This window comes from Anoplolepis gracilipes, chromosome 10 (genome assembly GCF_047496725.1).
Source record: "Anoplolepis gracilipes chromosome 10, ASM4749672v1, whole genome shotgun sequence".
Lineage (NCBI taxonomy): Eukaryota > Metazoa > Arthropoda > Insecta > Hymenoptera > Formicidae > Anoplolepis > Anoplolepis gracilipes.
The window spans coordinates 8,112,669-8,127,155 of NC_132979.1; the positions used below are offsets into that span (position 1 = coordinate 8,112,669).

At 32.1% G+C, this 14,487-nt stretch overlaps 1 protein-coding gene across 2 annotated transcripts in view; it reads right to left on the minus strand.

Moving 5' to 3' along the window:
* The window catches only part of LOC140669919 (retinal guanylyl cyclase 2), a 63,398-nt gene that overhangs the window by 21,453 nt on the left and 27,458 nt on the right, over positions 1-14,487 (minus strand). For both annotated transcript variants that reach the window (XM_072900130.1, XM_072900131.1), the window contains exons 5-11: positions 12,048-12,174; positions 9,621-9,773; positions 6,674-7,061; positions 4,533-4,837; positions 2,414-2,516; positions 1,958-2,060; positions 633-821 (exon numbers count right to left, since the gene is read on the minus strand). In XM_072900130.1, the coding sequence (XP_072756231.1) occupies positions 633-821; positions 1,958-2,060; positions 2,414-2,516; positions 4,533-4,837; positions 6,674-7,061; positions 9,621-9,773; positions 12,048-12,174 (1,368 nt within the window). The remainder of the gene's footprint in view (positions 1-632; positions 822-1,957; positions 2,061-2,413; positions 2,517-4,532; positions 4,838-6,673; positions 7,062-9,620; positions 9,774-12,047; positions 12,175-14,487) is intronic.

Genomic DNA, 14,487 nt, shown 5'->3' on the forward strand with positions numbered 1-14,487 from the left:
TATAACTTTTGAAATATAAGCGATTGAAAAAGAAGGATTTTCTGCAAATTAAACTTTCTGGAGTTGAAAGGTTAAGAAAAATGCATTCTTCAGTTATACTAAACTATACTTTCAATTTAGTTTTCTTTCAGTTTTAGTTTTCTTTAAAATGACATTTACTTTAGCAGAATTTTAATTTAAGGCTTAGTTACATAAAGATATTGGATGAAAAAAATGATAACCTCCGTCGACATTTCTGTTACAAAAAATCATCTCAGCCAGAGAATCTATTATTAAAAGGATATCCGACACTTTATATGAACGTGTAATAAAAAAAAAAAATCCAAAATCAAATATTAATAAATATTGACATACTATTAAAACGTCAATAGAAATATAAACTTGAAACGTTGAAAGACCTTTTTTAATACCCTTAAAAAAATCTCTCAAAAAAAATCGTCAATTTTTTTCTGCCGCCGAAGATTGATTTATTTACACGAAACTCGATCAACGTGGATCGAAATTTATGGAGCGAGGGTAACAAATCGTACGGGTAGTGTTCCATAAGGGTAGTCGCGTTTCGCGAACGCGAAAACGCGCCAAAAAGTATATATCCAGAATAAAATTGCCAACTGGACTGGGTATATACTCACGTTATACCTAGCGCGTGGATCCTTGAAGAAGGTATGCCGCGGCATGTTTCCACTACCGGCCTGCAAGTACGGCCTCAGGGAGTTGACGCTGCCGAGCTGGAGCAGATCCGGCTTCTCGACTTCCGGTCCGCCGAACTCCTGCAGTTGCTGCAGCCAGCAGCATAGCATCGCCTCGATGCCCTCGTCTACCTGAGAGCACGCGTAATAGGATCGATTGCTTTTACAGAACGTTCTCACCGGAAAGGATCGAGAGCCACATCGATAAAACCTGATCACTCGTATAAAAAAATCTGTCAATGCGAAAAATGATATATTCGAAATTACTTATTTATTTATTTTCCTATTTAACTATCTATCTATTTTCATTTATCTATTTATTTATTTATTAACAATAATAAGCTTTTATTACAAAGTAATATTAAAGGCGTAAAAGACAAATGCAAAAAAAGTGTGTTTGATTAAATACACTTTTTTAATTGCACAATTTATTTAATTAAAAAATCAATTATAAGTTTTGTTTGATATGAGAGAGAATATTCTTTATGCATTTAATATATTTTATAAATCTTAGATCTATATTTGTCTTGCACACAATATAGGCAAAAGAAATTTTTCAAAAAGAAAAACAATTATTTGTTTAAAATGCATGTTCATCACAAGAAATTACTCGTTAAATATGAAAATTACACGTGGAAAAATTGTTGACGTTTAACTGACATACAGTAATGCTTAAAACTCGTTCAGTGGTTCAATTAAGCTCAATTGAACTGGTGTCACTGTGACATTTAGCGCTTTTATCGGATATTTCTTGCTACGTAAACCGATAATTTAGGAGCTCACGTAGCGACCGGTCTCCCGTGAAATATACGGTCCATATCAGGATCGCAGCAACTCCCCTCTCGTATAAAACTGCGTCGTATTAAGAAAAATTTTTCCCGCAAGAGGAAAAGTTTGTCCACGATACTAACACGATTTCACGATCCTGATCTGCTGACAACCGTGAAAAATTGCTTCCGTCTCGGATTAACGTATTGACATTTGTAATAAAAAAAAAAAAATTAACGCTGTGGAATTTCACAACGTTTAGTTTAGCGACAGATCTTAATTTCTTCCACATCTCTCTCTCTCTCTCTCGAGAGAGAGAGAGAGATATTGCGAGAAAAAACGGATTAAAGATGTCGAAAGAGAAAACAAAAATGTGAAAGAGAGGAAATCAAATATAAATCTACTGATATAATTCTAAATGTGCAAGCTTACTTGAATCTCTTTAGCAAATTTAAAAGGATTAAAAGCTTCAGTGCTGTGGGAAAAGAAATTTCACTCACCGTTCTCGAATCTACTGGAGGCACTTGAGGAAAAACAAAATCCGATGTCGTTAGGATGATTTTGTACGGGCCCTTGGACATCCTTTTCTTAAGCAATCGCTTCCTAAACAAAGGTGTTTAAATGTTTTTATTTTAAACGCTTTGGAATAAATTAGTTTTATTTAAAATTCATATTTTGGCATTAAAAGTTTAGTATTGAAAAAATATTAAATATTTAAAGATATTAATATTATTTTATCAGGAAAAATAAGATTTATTATAACTCAAAAAACATGTATTAATTGAAAAAAAAAAAAAAAATTGTTAGAAATATAGAAGAAATATGTTCACGCGTATAAATGTGCGACAATTGTGACATTGGGAGTGAAAAGGTTAATGCATGATTACTTTCTGCGGTTTATCTGCGGATTATAAATAATACGATGATGTATAACATGATAAAGTGATTGTGTTTACCGGACTATAATCCCGACGGCGATGGCGACAAAGGTGAACAGCAGCGACCCCAGAATAATAGCTACGATATGTGTGGTACGGAAAGACATGTCGGCCAAACCATCTGTTAAATAATTAATGCACTGCATTAATCTTTACAGGCATTATCGGGCGATATTTTCGGATTCGAGGGAGCCGTTTATCGATCCCGATCGCCGATGAAAGACACGAAGGGAGACAGCCTTTCTCCTTCGTACCTTTTCCCCATCCTCGCAATTACTCCGTTCTATTTTTGACAGTATCTCTTACAATTGCATCGCAACGCCATCGAGCATCGTAGATGTTAGACAGATTTTGTTATATAATAAATAGTTTTTTAAAACCATTTTAATGCCACGAGATATGTACGAGATTCATTAATTATTACATTATATTAATTATAGAAACTTTTAGGAATAATCTTGACATGCATCTCGTCTTTTATAATTTAACGATATTGCGAATAAAAATTAAAATTACGTATACAAGAACACTAATAACTATTGTTATTATTTTTATTATCACAATACAAGTGGGTAAAATTAAATAGAATGTTGTGGTCAAGAATGGTTCTGGCGCAAAAAGTGTGATAAAAAATTTAACAAATGCAAAACTATTTTACACGAAAAAAGAGTAGATTTATTTATTCATGCCGGACAATATTTTTATTTAATTTAGAGATTGTATTTTCGAAAAATATGATATTCTTTCGACATAATACAATTTTCTTTATTAATATTCAGGTTTTCTTTAATGTATAACAACAAGAGAGGAATTTACTTTGATGATTATCAAGCTAATTCACTTTTCAGAGTTTATTTTATATAAAATCTTCATTTTCCTGCATATATATAAAATAAAACTCAAGTTAAAAGTAAATATAATATATATAAAGTGTCCTGAAACTTTCAACTTTTTTTTAAAAGGACGATTCTCCGGCCAATTTAAAGAGAATTTCTCTTTGGCGAAAATATCGAGGAAAGTTATCATTTTTTGCACGCTTCCAGTTTTTGTCATTATATATCTTTGTAACTCTAAGCCTTAAATCAATATTTTATTAAAGTAAACTCCATTTAAAATTAACTCAACAATGTAGTTGTGTTAATCTTTTAACTCTACAAAATTTAATTTATAAAAGGCCTTCCTCTTTTTTAATCGTTTATCGAAAATTAACTCGAAAATTATTAATGTCTCCAAGAACAATAAACAAACTAACCAGAGCATCTGTTTTTAAAAAAATAATTTGGAGATTTTGGAACACCCTGTATACTCGCGTAGATTTCGAAATTGAACATGTTATCCTCTTTTGTTAATTATTAAATTTCTCTCTCTAATAAGCACTAAGCAAATAACATCATTAGCTGGGGTGCAGACTCTATTAATATTAAATCGTAAGCTCGACAAAAATATCCGACAAGTTTTTTGGAATCCGTGCATTGTTATTAATTAATCTGTCTAATAAGATCGTGACCTCCATAATTTCGGAGCTTAATATAAAAATTACACTTATACTAAATTTTAATTTAATTAGTACTACGACGCTTTCGTATTGATAAGTCATCTAGTTGTCGTTATCAATAATTGCGACATTTCTTGATATTTTTTAAGGCAAATTTTGGAAAAATTGACACCATACTTTCAAGATAAAAAATTCTATATCAAAAGAATCTGTCAAATTAATGTTTTTCTATAAATTGAATGATTTTGGCTAGTCAGTGGTCGTTTTAATTAACCCGTTGTTTATAATTAAATACTAGCGACTTTAATCTCTAATTTATAATTTTAATTTTTTTCAATTAATTATTTCCACATCTTTTTTTATGAAGCTTCGACGTCACATTTTCAATTGAAGTTGCGTCAGGTGATAGTGACAATCAATTCATCATTTGATGTATTTAAATACATTTTTTCACAAAGCCACTTAGAATAACTGACTCTTCATCAATAACGCGTTGTAGGAAGAATCTTATTATCTATAATTATTCAAGAATTTTCGATGCAATAATTTCCAAATAAAAGTTTTGCCGGTCACGCTCTTACTTATCAGACGGACTGATAAAATTGTCGTAGAACAAGAATGTTTGTCATCGATAAATCTCACCCGGGCAATCGGCGTCGTCGTCGCAGGGCAGCAAGTCGGACGCCTCGAGGATGTTGAGGAACGCCACCGCGCTCGGCGTCAGCTGTTGGACCATCGGCCGCTGATAGCCGTCGACGACGGCGAGAATCGGCTGCCAGCCGACGTCGGTACGCCAATCCAACAGGGCGTATGTGTACATCTTGTTATTGTGGGCGTCGAGGCTGCTGTTGTCGCGCGTTAACACGATCAGCGATTCGTTCAATCGATCGAGCAACGACGGCGTCGCGTAACCCTGGGTACCGTTGAAGACCTTCCTCACGTCGTACCTGAATGCGTGAATAAACCCGTCTTTGGTTCAGCTCGTGCGAAACTTATCGAGGCGACGCGGCGCCGAAGACGTCGTCCTTCGTGAGTTAATTACGGGGGGCGAATTACACGGATCGACGCCCGCAATTAATTCGACTCGACGATCCGACAAGCGTGATTTGTATTATAATTCAGGATTGTCCGGGGTGGGGAACTTTGTAATTAAGGTCCCCCGATTAAGGTCTACTTGCTTAGCCAATTCCTTGATAATGATGTACCTTTCGCCCGAATTATTCATTGTTTTGTGTTGAACCACTGATTAAAGTTCTGAATAACATTGTTGCGGATTTTAAATAAATTACGATAAATCAATAAATTATTCATCGACAATTTAGAGGTAAAAAAAAATATTTTTAATGCGTTTTATCGATAAATCTTAAATACCTCTCTATTGTATTTACAATGCTCTTTAATATATGAACGTTGTTTTTCCACACAATGCACAGACGTTTGAGACAATAAACGTGCTTCATGTCCAAGGTTATAAATATCAGGGCTATATATACTTCAAAGTTATACGTCTAATCTTATTATGGATATTTATTCTTAAAGATGAAAGCCGATGTTTACCGGCTACCAGCTACGCTGACATTTTTTGCGAATATTCCAAGGATCTTTAGAAGTCTCTCTTAAAACGATTTTCTACGCAGCATGCAGTTCTTGCTATTATAAATCTCTTAGTATTTATATCCTTCCTCATCGAGTACACATCGAGTACGAGAAGAAAATAAATTACAAAAGTATTTCGAGTAGAGTAGAAACGGGTGATTAATTATGTAATTTCGCGAACGTAAATTAACTCATCAAGTCGATTGGAAATAGTTATTCATGATCTGTTGTTCTACTGCAACTTATTTGCAATTCTAAAATTAACGATTTAATTAGCAATAATAATGGAGACTCATTACGACACAAAATGATGTCATTACAGAATATGTGTTCACGAGGGATTCAAATGAATATTATCAAGTTATATGTAAAAGGAATTTCAATAAATAATTGGGCAAGCATTTCTCGCGGTTTTAGAAAAAACCCCGAAAAATTAAACCTGAAAATTCTGATTTTAATAAAAATTTTAATTTCAAAATTTTTGAAAATAATTAAAATTGAAAAATTATTTCTTCAAAATTTTATTATATAATGTACTTAAATGGAGGTGTTTTATCATAAAACTTTGTTTTGTACAAAACAATTTTTAATATCTCAAATAATTGTCGACATATATATGTATAATAATTATCGATAAAATTCCTATTTTTAATAAAAGTTAATTAAAAAATTTTTGAAAAAAATTGAAATTGAGACATTATTTCTTTCAAATTTTATTATATAATATAGTTAAATGGAAGTGTTTTTGCCATAAAACTTTTTTTGCACAAAATATTTTTTAATATCTCAAATAATTTTCAAGATATATGTATAATAATTATCGAGAAAATTAAAAAACCACTTTACATATGAGGGGTGGTTTCACTCTTTAAAATCATATTTGGCCAGCTGAAACTTTCTATAAATTCATCTATTTATCTCCCCTATTTGCGTGTAAAGTTTCATTAAAATCAGAATTTTTTTCAGAGATGTCTTTGTTAATAAATTTCACATTTACTTCAATCCAAGGTACGAAAAAAAAATTACATTTTTAATATTTTATAATATTAACATTTAAAAAAATAAAATCTCGCTTACCCTTGGCGATTAATTTAAAGGACCTTTAAAATTAAAGAACTTTATAATAATATTTTAAACTCGGAACACATCGACGTCAGACGTCTTCGGAGCATTACATAATCGATTACCTCTGATCGAGCGGCGCGATCGCGAGTAGATTCTCCATCGCGTTGTTACTAAGATTCCTCGGCGGGAAGAACCTTGGCGGCGCATCCTCTTGTACCCTCCGCGTCCTCCTCTGGTCGCTCTCCAGAGTCGCGTTCGGGCCGGCGCGAGTAGTTACGTTCGAGGTAGAAAAATTGGAAGACTGAGTAATCGCGGACTGGGCCAAGGTCGTCAGATCGATGGGGGGCGAGGTGGACGGCGGGCTCTCGTCTCTCGGCAAGAAGAGGTCGATATCCTCCGTGTGAATCATCAGGATGACAGAATTCTGGATGTGGTTTTGCCACGCGATGTTCAGCTCGATCAGAACGCGGCTCGTCACCTCGTCCAGCAGCGGCAGGCAAAGTACCGTAGCTGGCGCAAGAAGAATTTTTTTTTATTCGCGTGCTCGAACATGATATAAAAGAGAGAGAGAGAGAGAGAGAGAGAGAGAGATGTAGTCGAGAGTATATAAGAAAAATGATAAATCTAAATGATGGGACTTCTGGACAGCACAATTAAATTATATATATATAAAATTATTAATAATAAATTGTTAAAATTAAAATAATTATTAAGTATTTAATAATTAATTCATAAATAATTATGTAAATAGTAACATCAAATATGTGTATTGTTAAATAGTGTATTATAGAAAAAAAGAAATATACATATATATTTATATAAATGAATTATAACATCAATATATATTCATTATTTGATGCCATTATTTATAAATAAATATTTATTAGATTTTTAGTAATTTATATATGATTTATAAGAAGAAGATAAAATAAATGGTTTCAATCTTCCTCGCAGGAGCTAAGTCTTTCGAGAGGGTTCTCTATTCAAAAGGGCGCATTATTTAGAAATTATACCTAGGTAATTACTTATACTAAGCTTACCTTTACGACAGTTTAGTCTTCTTAATGAACAAAACTTAATTTATTAACACAAGTTTATTCTGCGCGCCTAGTCGAAAATCTCGGCATTAAGGGATTAAATTGGCACTGCAAACGCTACATATTGCAGATGTAATCATGAAAATAACCCGTTTAGTATCCATCTCTTTAATTAGACAAAACGACTTAATTAAATTCCTCGAATCGCTTCATATAATTACTCGTTTTATTTAATTACTTTTTTTTTTTTTTTTTTTTTTGCGAACAATCATTTATTTATCGCTATTCCTTTCTGTACATTTTTTACGAACGACAACAGGAAGGGGAGAATAATAGAAAGAGGGTAAATTGCGGAAGATGATATATCAGCTGACGACCGCCAAGTGACCAGTCGAGTGGCAATTAAACTTATAACCCCTATAAGTCCTTTCGGCGAAACATTAAAGCCACGGGGATTTTAATTAAAATATTACATGAAATACCGGAGACGTAGCTCACTGTGACAAAACTAATTAATATTAATTAAGCAAAGACACACACAGGCATTCTCGCTTTTGTGCTGCTCTGAATCGTCGATGACAGAACGAATTTCTGGCGCAACAATTGCGTCTGTTTATTCGGAGATAGAGAGAATTATTATTATTATCGAGACTTTATATATGTACCTCCTATATTTACATAAACTACGCAGTAGATTATGATTGATAAATAATTGCCTCCAGATTTTCGCGACAGCTCTTACTAATCTACTCCGCGCGGCAAAACGCGACGCGCTTCATTCATCAGGTTGAAATTAATTAAAACGCTCTGATTACATCGCATCTCATATACATATTTATCCGAGGTTTCTGAAAAGAGACTCATGTCGCTCTCATTATTCCACTCATTTGAATTCACGAGGGTAAACTACTGGACATGGCGTAAATTGTCGTCTAAACTACGAGTCGTTGCCTCGCTTTTATCCGCGGGTTAAGACGCCCTTTAAAATTCCAACGAAGTTTCAATTTGCAACCCCCGTAATCCAACCCGAGTGGCTCGTATATGAACGCGTATATTTTTCCCTCTTGTTGTTCATACATATTGCATTCGGAAAGATGGTTGCAAGGTGGGTTTTAAACTTGCCTGTTAAACCCGACTTACACCAGGCCTTGGTTCTCGGAAATGGAGTCTTTACGCAGGACGAAAAGATTTAGAGGAAGACGTCGTTAACTTGAACCCCCTATAAACACGTAGCGCATGCACGAGCAATATCTGGGATTGCTTGTACCTTTTTTACTCTACCCGGCAGCTTCGCTCTCTCAATTCCCATACGCAGAGCGAATAAAAGATTTATAAACAGCAGTAAATAGATTTCTGCTGAAATCCAATCCTCAAAGCGTGTAAACAGCAATAAGCTCGTCTGTGTATTGCAACGGTACGTCGTGCTTTATTTGTTGCCGGTATAAATATTAATTTTCAAGCGGATTAAAATTCACCCTCTGCTTTCTCCCCTTTCTCCTTTTAATCTCGACGAGAGAACCGAACACGTTTATTTTAATGACGGATTTTTTGATGATTATGAAAAATCGATTAATGATTAAATTTCCTTTTGTAAACCAAAGCAGTGTGCTTTGAAAAAACCATTGATTCTTCCATCTATTAGCGAAGAAAAGGATCGGCCTTGGCTTGATCGAATTAAAGTCAGACGTTTTATATATTTTTGTCAGATCCGAAGCGTAATTAAAGGATTGAGGATTTCTTTTGAAATACATCAAAAGCAGATCGCCATCGAAAAGTGCACATAAACGTCATCAATTACGAAATAGGCCAAACGACAATAGAGTGTTCTTTTCTCCCCCCCCTCTCTATCTCTCTCTCTCTCTCTGTCCTCTTCCCGAAAGACGAAGCCATTTAATTTTAATCCAATCCGATAGTTCGGCACAGTTTAGGATACACATTTGGGGGTGGGTGGGGGAGGGGAGAGGGGGCGGATGTAAGTGCCGGATAATGCTTGCGAGTTTCCACGTAATGGGATTAGATGTGCGGTACTTACCTCGACGAGAGACGCTGTGCACGGACTTGAGTATCCTGCGGATCTGCTCGAGGGTAGCGCGATGGGGTAGAATCAAGTGGTACCGCAGAACCACGCCGATCCCCCGAAACGCGTTGATCACGGCACGATCCAGGCTGGACCAGGGCTCGCGATCTGTCGGCAGCGATTGCCAATTGAAATTCAGTGAGTGCGAAATTATATATTCTCGGCTTAAGAATATTTCACTTACCTTTAACGGATATCTCTTTCAACGAAAAAATTATATTCCCGTCTTAAGAATATTTCACTTTAGCTTTTGATATCTTTCTCTAGAATAAGAATAAGCCAAAAGAATCCTCTTAGTTTAAGAGAGAAAATCCTTTAGAGAGTAGTTTCAGATATTCTTAACATGTAAGAATATATACCGAGTGGAATATTTTCTTGCCACATTTTATGTCATTTAATATATTTGGGATTATTAATTCCAACAATAATAAGAAATAATTTTACAAACGTTATTTTAATAAATACATTTGCTATTTATTAAAATAATTTTAATTAAAACTTTGACAAGTGAAATATATAGTTTTATTTATTTTATAAAATATTTAAAAAAATATTACGTGTTGTATAGAAAAAGAAAATATCCTTATTTATTAAGAATATCTATTGTGAGAAAACTTATACAATATATATTTCGAGAATACAATTTTTTCGGTGTTCTTTTAGCTCAAGTACATTCAGCGTACCACCTTTTTCCTCTCAACTTTTAATTATTTTAATAAACTTCTTGACGTTAAGTACCAGTTTCTTTTTGTTTTTTTTTTGCAGGACCTTTAGTGCATAAACAGGTGTAAAATAAAATAGGCAATTGTACATTTTATTTGCATAATTATTATAAACAAAGAAATAGTTAAAATTTGTGCTTTTTATGCAAAAAAAATCATTTTCTACTAATCTATTATCATTATCGAAATGGCAATTTAAGCACTTATTCAGAATACTGTGAAATATTTTTCAGAATTTTTTGCTACATTATTTTGTTATTATAAATTAATAATAATTGAAAAATATGAAAAAAATCAATATTTCTACTGTAAATCTAAATAAATAATTTGAATATCTTTTATAATAATGATTTGAGAATTTTTTGGGTCACTGAATCCATCTGATAAAATCTGAGATCAGAATTTTCAAATTTTTTAATTCGAAATGGTCAATCAAATATGACAGACCATAATAATTGCAAGAAATTATTTTTTGGATTTTAAAAATCTAACACTTCACAGATTTGTTATCAGAGACTTATAAAACCTTTAAATAAAACGATTAAAATAATCAGAGTATAATACAAAAATTCGTGGCACAAAGGGTTAAAACTTTGATCAAGTTATATTACCGAAATGTAATTGAATTTCGTGACTAAAATAGTTACAAATTCAGAATATTTTGTCAATTTAAAAGGATATTAAGAAAAAATCACATAAGAAAGAAAATATCGTTATTTAAAAAATATCTATTAAGAGAGCTTATAAAAAATATATTTATCAAGAAAGTAATTTTTTCATGCGTGACATTTCAATAAATTGAAAATCAAGCGTTTCGCAGTCTATTGTTCCTATTCTTTTGTATCGTTCGCGATTAAACACTTAACGCTCCCGATAGTCGGGATTCAATCGTGTCGTCACAAGCGAGAGACCATACGTAATTGTCTCGTTTAATAGTTACAAATTCAGAATATTTTGTCAATTTAAAAGGATATTAAGAAAAAAATCACATAAGAAAGAAAATATCGTTATTTAAAAAATATCTATTAAGAGAACTTATAAAAACCTTGCCTAATAAACGAGCTTTTTCGCATGCACATCTCGATCGTACCTTTGATAGAGTCAATCAACAAAATGCGTAATTTCCTTTCTAAATCGTGAGTTAATAAACGCTGGGAAATTTTAATCAACTGTCATGAAGTCCATTTTTATCGGAGACGTAGAATAAATTTTACGAAATTTTTTCGTGAGAGAGAAGCAAGAAGAGAATTGTCGTCACGTCGTTTCAGGGCGATATAATTGTACTACAAATCAAGAATTTCTTATCTTAGTAGTTTTCTTTCTTTCTCAATTTGCATAAATTATATTTCCCAGAATAATATTCCAAAGGTAATTTATCTTCCAGTAAAAAACACAGATTACTTTTTATTACCTCTCATATTGTAAAATTTTTAAATGATTAAAATCAAATAGATTGTGAAAGAATCATATCATATATATATTTATATATATATATATATATATATATATATATATATATATATTTAATTACTAAAACAAATATTGAAAAGTAATAAAGTTAATTTTTTTCAATTTTATATCGCTACTATATAGTAATAAAATATGCATAATAAATATTATAATAATATATTTATATGCTAATTACGATTTGAAAATTTACCTATGCCGATAATGGCCGCAGTCTTCCACTGCAAATGCAGGAATATTTCCGCCACGGCATCAGCCATTGACGGTAATGACGGAGAAAGCCTAATGATTGACGATAGATCCCTCTCCTTTAAATCTCTCTGGAACAGTAAGTTATTAATATTCACGAGCCTCTCAAATTTTAACGAAACGATTTTATTTTTGTTCCAAAGTGCTTTTACTTGAAATCGATGCTAGGTATTCGAAAAGTTTTTGCACTTTTTTGCAGAAAAATATTTATCGGATGATATTTCTGCTTTATTTTTTAATCGCATCTCTCAATAATAAATAAAACTCGAAATATTCGCAGGCTGTCTTCAATATCATAATTTTACATCAAAGAATTGTTAATTTATTAAGTAGATAAGATTTACGTTGTTTTTATCTTTTAATTAAAAACCTACCGAAAAGGTTAAATGTAACGGATAGGAATGACGCTACGGAATTTAATTTCGTTTTCAAGCGAATCGAATCAACGAAAATCTGAAAATATACCAGTCGGATCCAGTGATACGATGACATAACTGTTGCCGTGGGATACTCGTGAAAGATCTATGAGCAGATAAAGATGAGATTCTCGTAGGGTGACAATCTCGCTAGAGTGAGTTGTACTTCATTGCTGATGAAGTTTTACGATTTCAGAGGGAGTTTTACAAAGTTTTATATATATATATATTATTGAGAGACAGCCGCCGATGTTAAATATTATATATCGTTATATATAGTTTGCCGTTTGAATCGGAAATGCGTAACTTTTACGTCAATTAGAGGACTGAATATAAGAGAAAATAAACATTCGTCGGATCCAATTCAAACTTTCTCCGCTCCAGAATCGGCATTAAAATTGGCTCTTTCAGCAGAACCAATTGCGCACGCAGAGACCAAAATGAAATTTACTTCTGGGATCTCCCAATTTCGACCCGGATATTACGTTACGACCCGGATATTTGTCACGCCTAATTATTTACGGGCGTACGAATTTTCGTTATTTCCAAACTCCGACCTCGGGGGGGAAAAAAAAAGGCAACATGAGCTACTAAATAACATCGCTGTACTTTTCGATTTACTACGAACGTAATAAACGCGTCGCGGAATTTGCACATTTGATATTTTTGCATTCCGTGACGGTCTTTATTTCGCACCGGAGCATGATACATTTATTCAACGATGCAAATAATTTAGCGCCACCGGATCAAAATGCAATACCGATAATCGGGGAAAAATATCCTCTGCATGAGAAATAATTTACATTGATTTAATCTCTTTGAAATGAAAAACAAAATATGCATCGATAAGTGTTCTCGAACGTTTATTCGGAAATACATATATAATTAGAGAGGATATAAATAGAAAAAAACAAAATGTGGTTTTTTTAAATATGATTTTTCTTTTGTGAAAAAAAGTCTCGTTTCTATAGAATTTTGTTTTTGTTCCAAATAGTTAACATTATTGTTTTTTGATCATTGTAAGTTAATTTTTGTATTATTTTTAACTTTTTAGATGAAAAATTTGAACTAACCATCACTACTTTAAATTTAGATCACGTTTTAATTATAATGTAATTACTATTTTTAATTAGGTAAATTCTCTAAAAATCAATCAAACGGGAATAAATTATCTTTATTATAAATACAAAAACATAATTTGTAATTTTTAAAAGTATACTTTAATCGCTACAGTTTAATAATAAGAGAAAACTCAAGTTTTTAGATTTTTAATTTATATTTTTTCAAAAGTAATTTTAATAAAGTAATTAAAACATTTACGGATAATTTTTCATAGTTAGATGCATAATCAAATTTTTTGTTAATGCGTAATAAATATTTTATTTTATTTGATTGAAAATTATCATGTCATATTATGATGTAATTTGTCTTGCAAAAGTCTCATTAATCCATTAAAATTACTTTCGAAAAAAGGGAAATTAAAAATATGAGAAAATAGTTTCTATATTATATTAACAAAACAAATGTGAAAAAAATAATATTTATATTTAAAATTTAATAATTATACACAATGTTTGTATTTAAAATTTAACAATTATATTTAAAAAAATAATGAAAAAGAAAATTGGTTGAAACAGCTTTTAGAGAAAAAAAAAAAAGTTTTTTTGCATTGATTCTATTTTCTAAATTAATAACAGTTTCATCAAAAGTAATTATCGGAATATCTAATTGGACAAACTAGTTATTCAACTCAATAATGGTCAGATGTTCTTTCAGAAAACTTTTCGTTTTGATATAAAATGCGATTCGACTCTGATATAAACTTTTGATAAATCTTTATTATTATTTCTCTTTCTTAGCAAGGAAACTGTAATGAAATAATCTTATTCGCGTCGAGTTTAACGGAACCTTTTGTTTCTTGAAATACCGAAAATGTACTTTAATCGCCAACTATCATCGATTCAATGC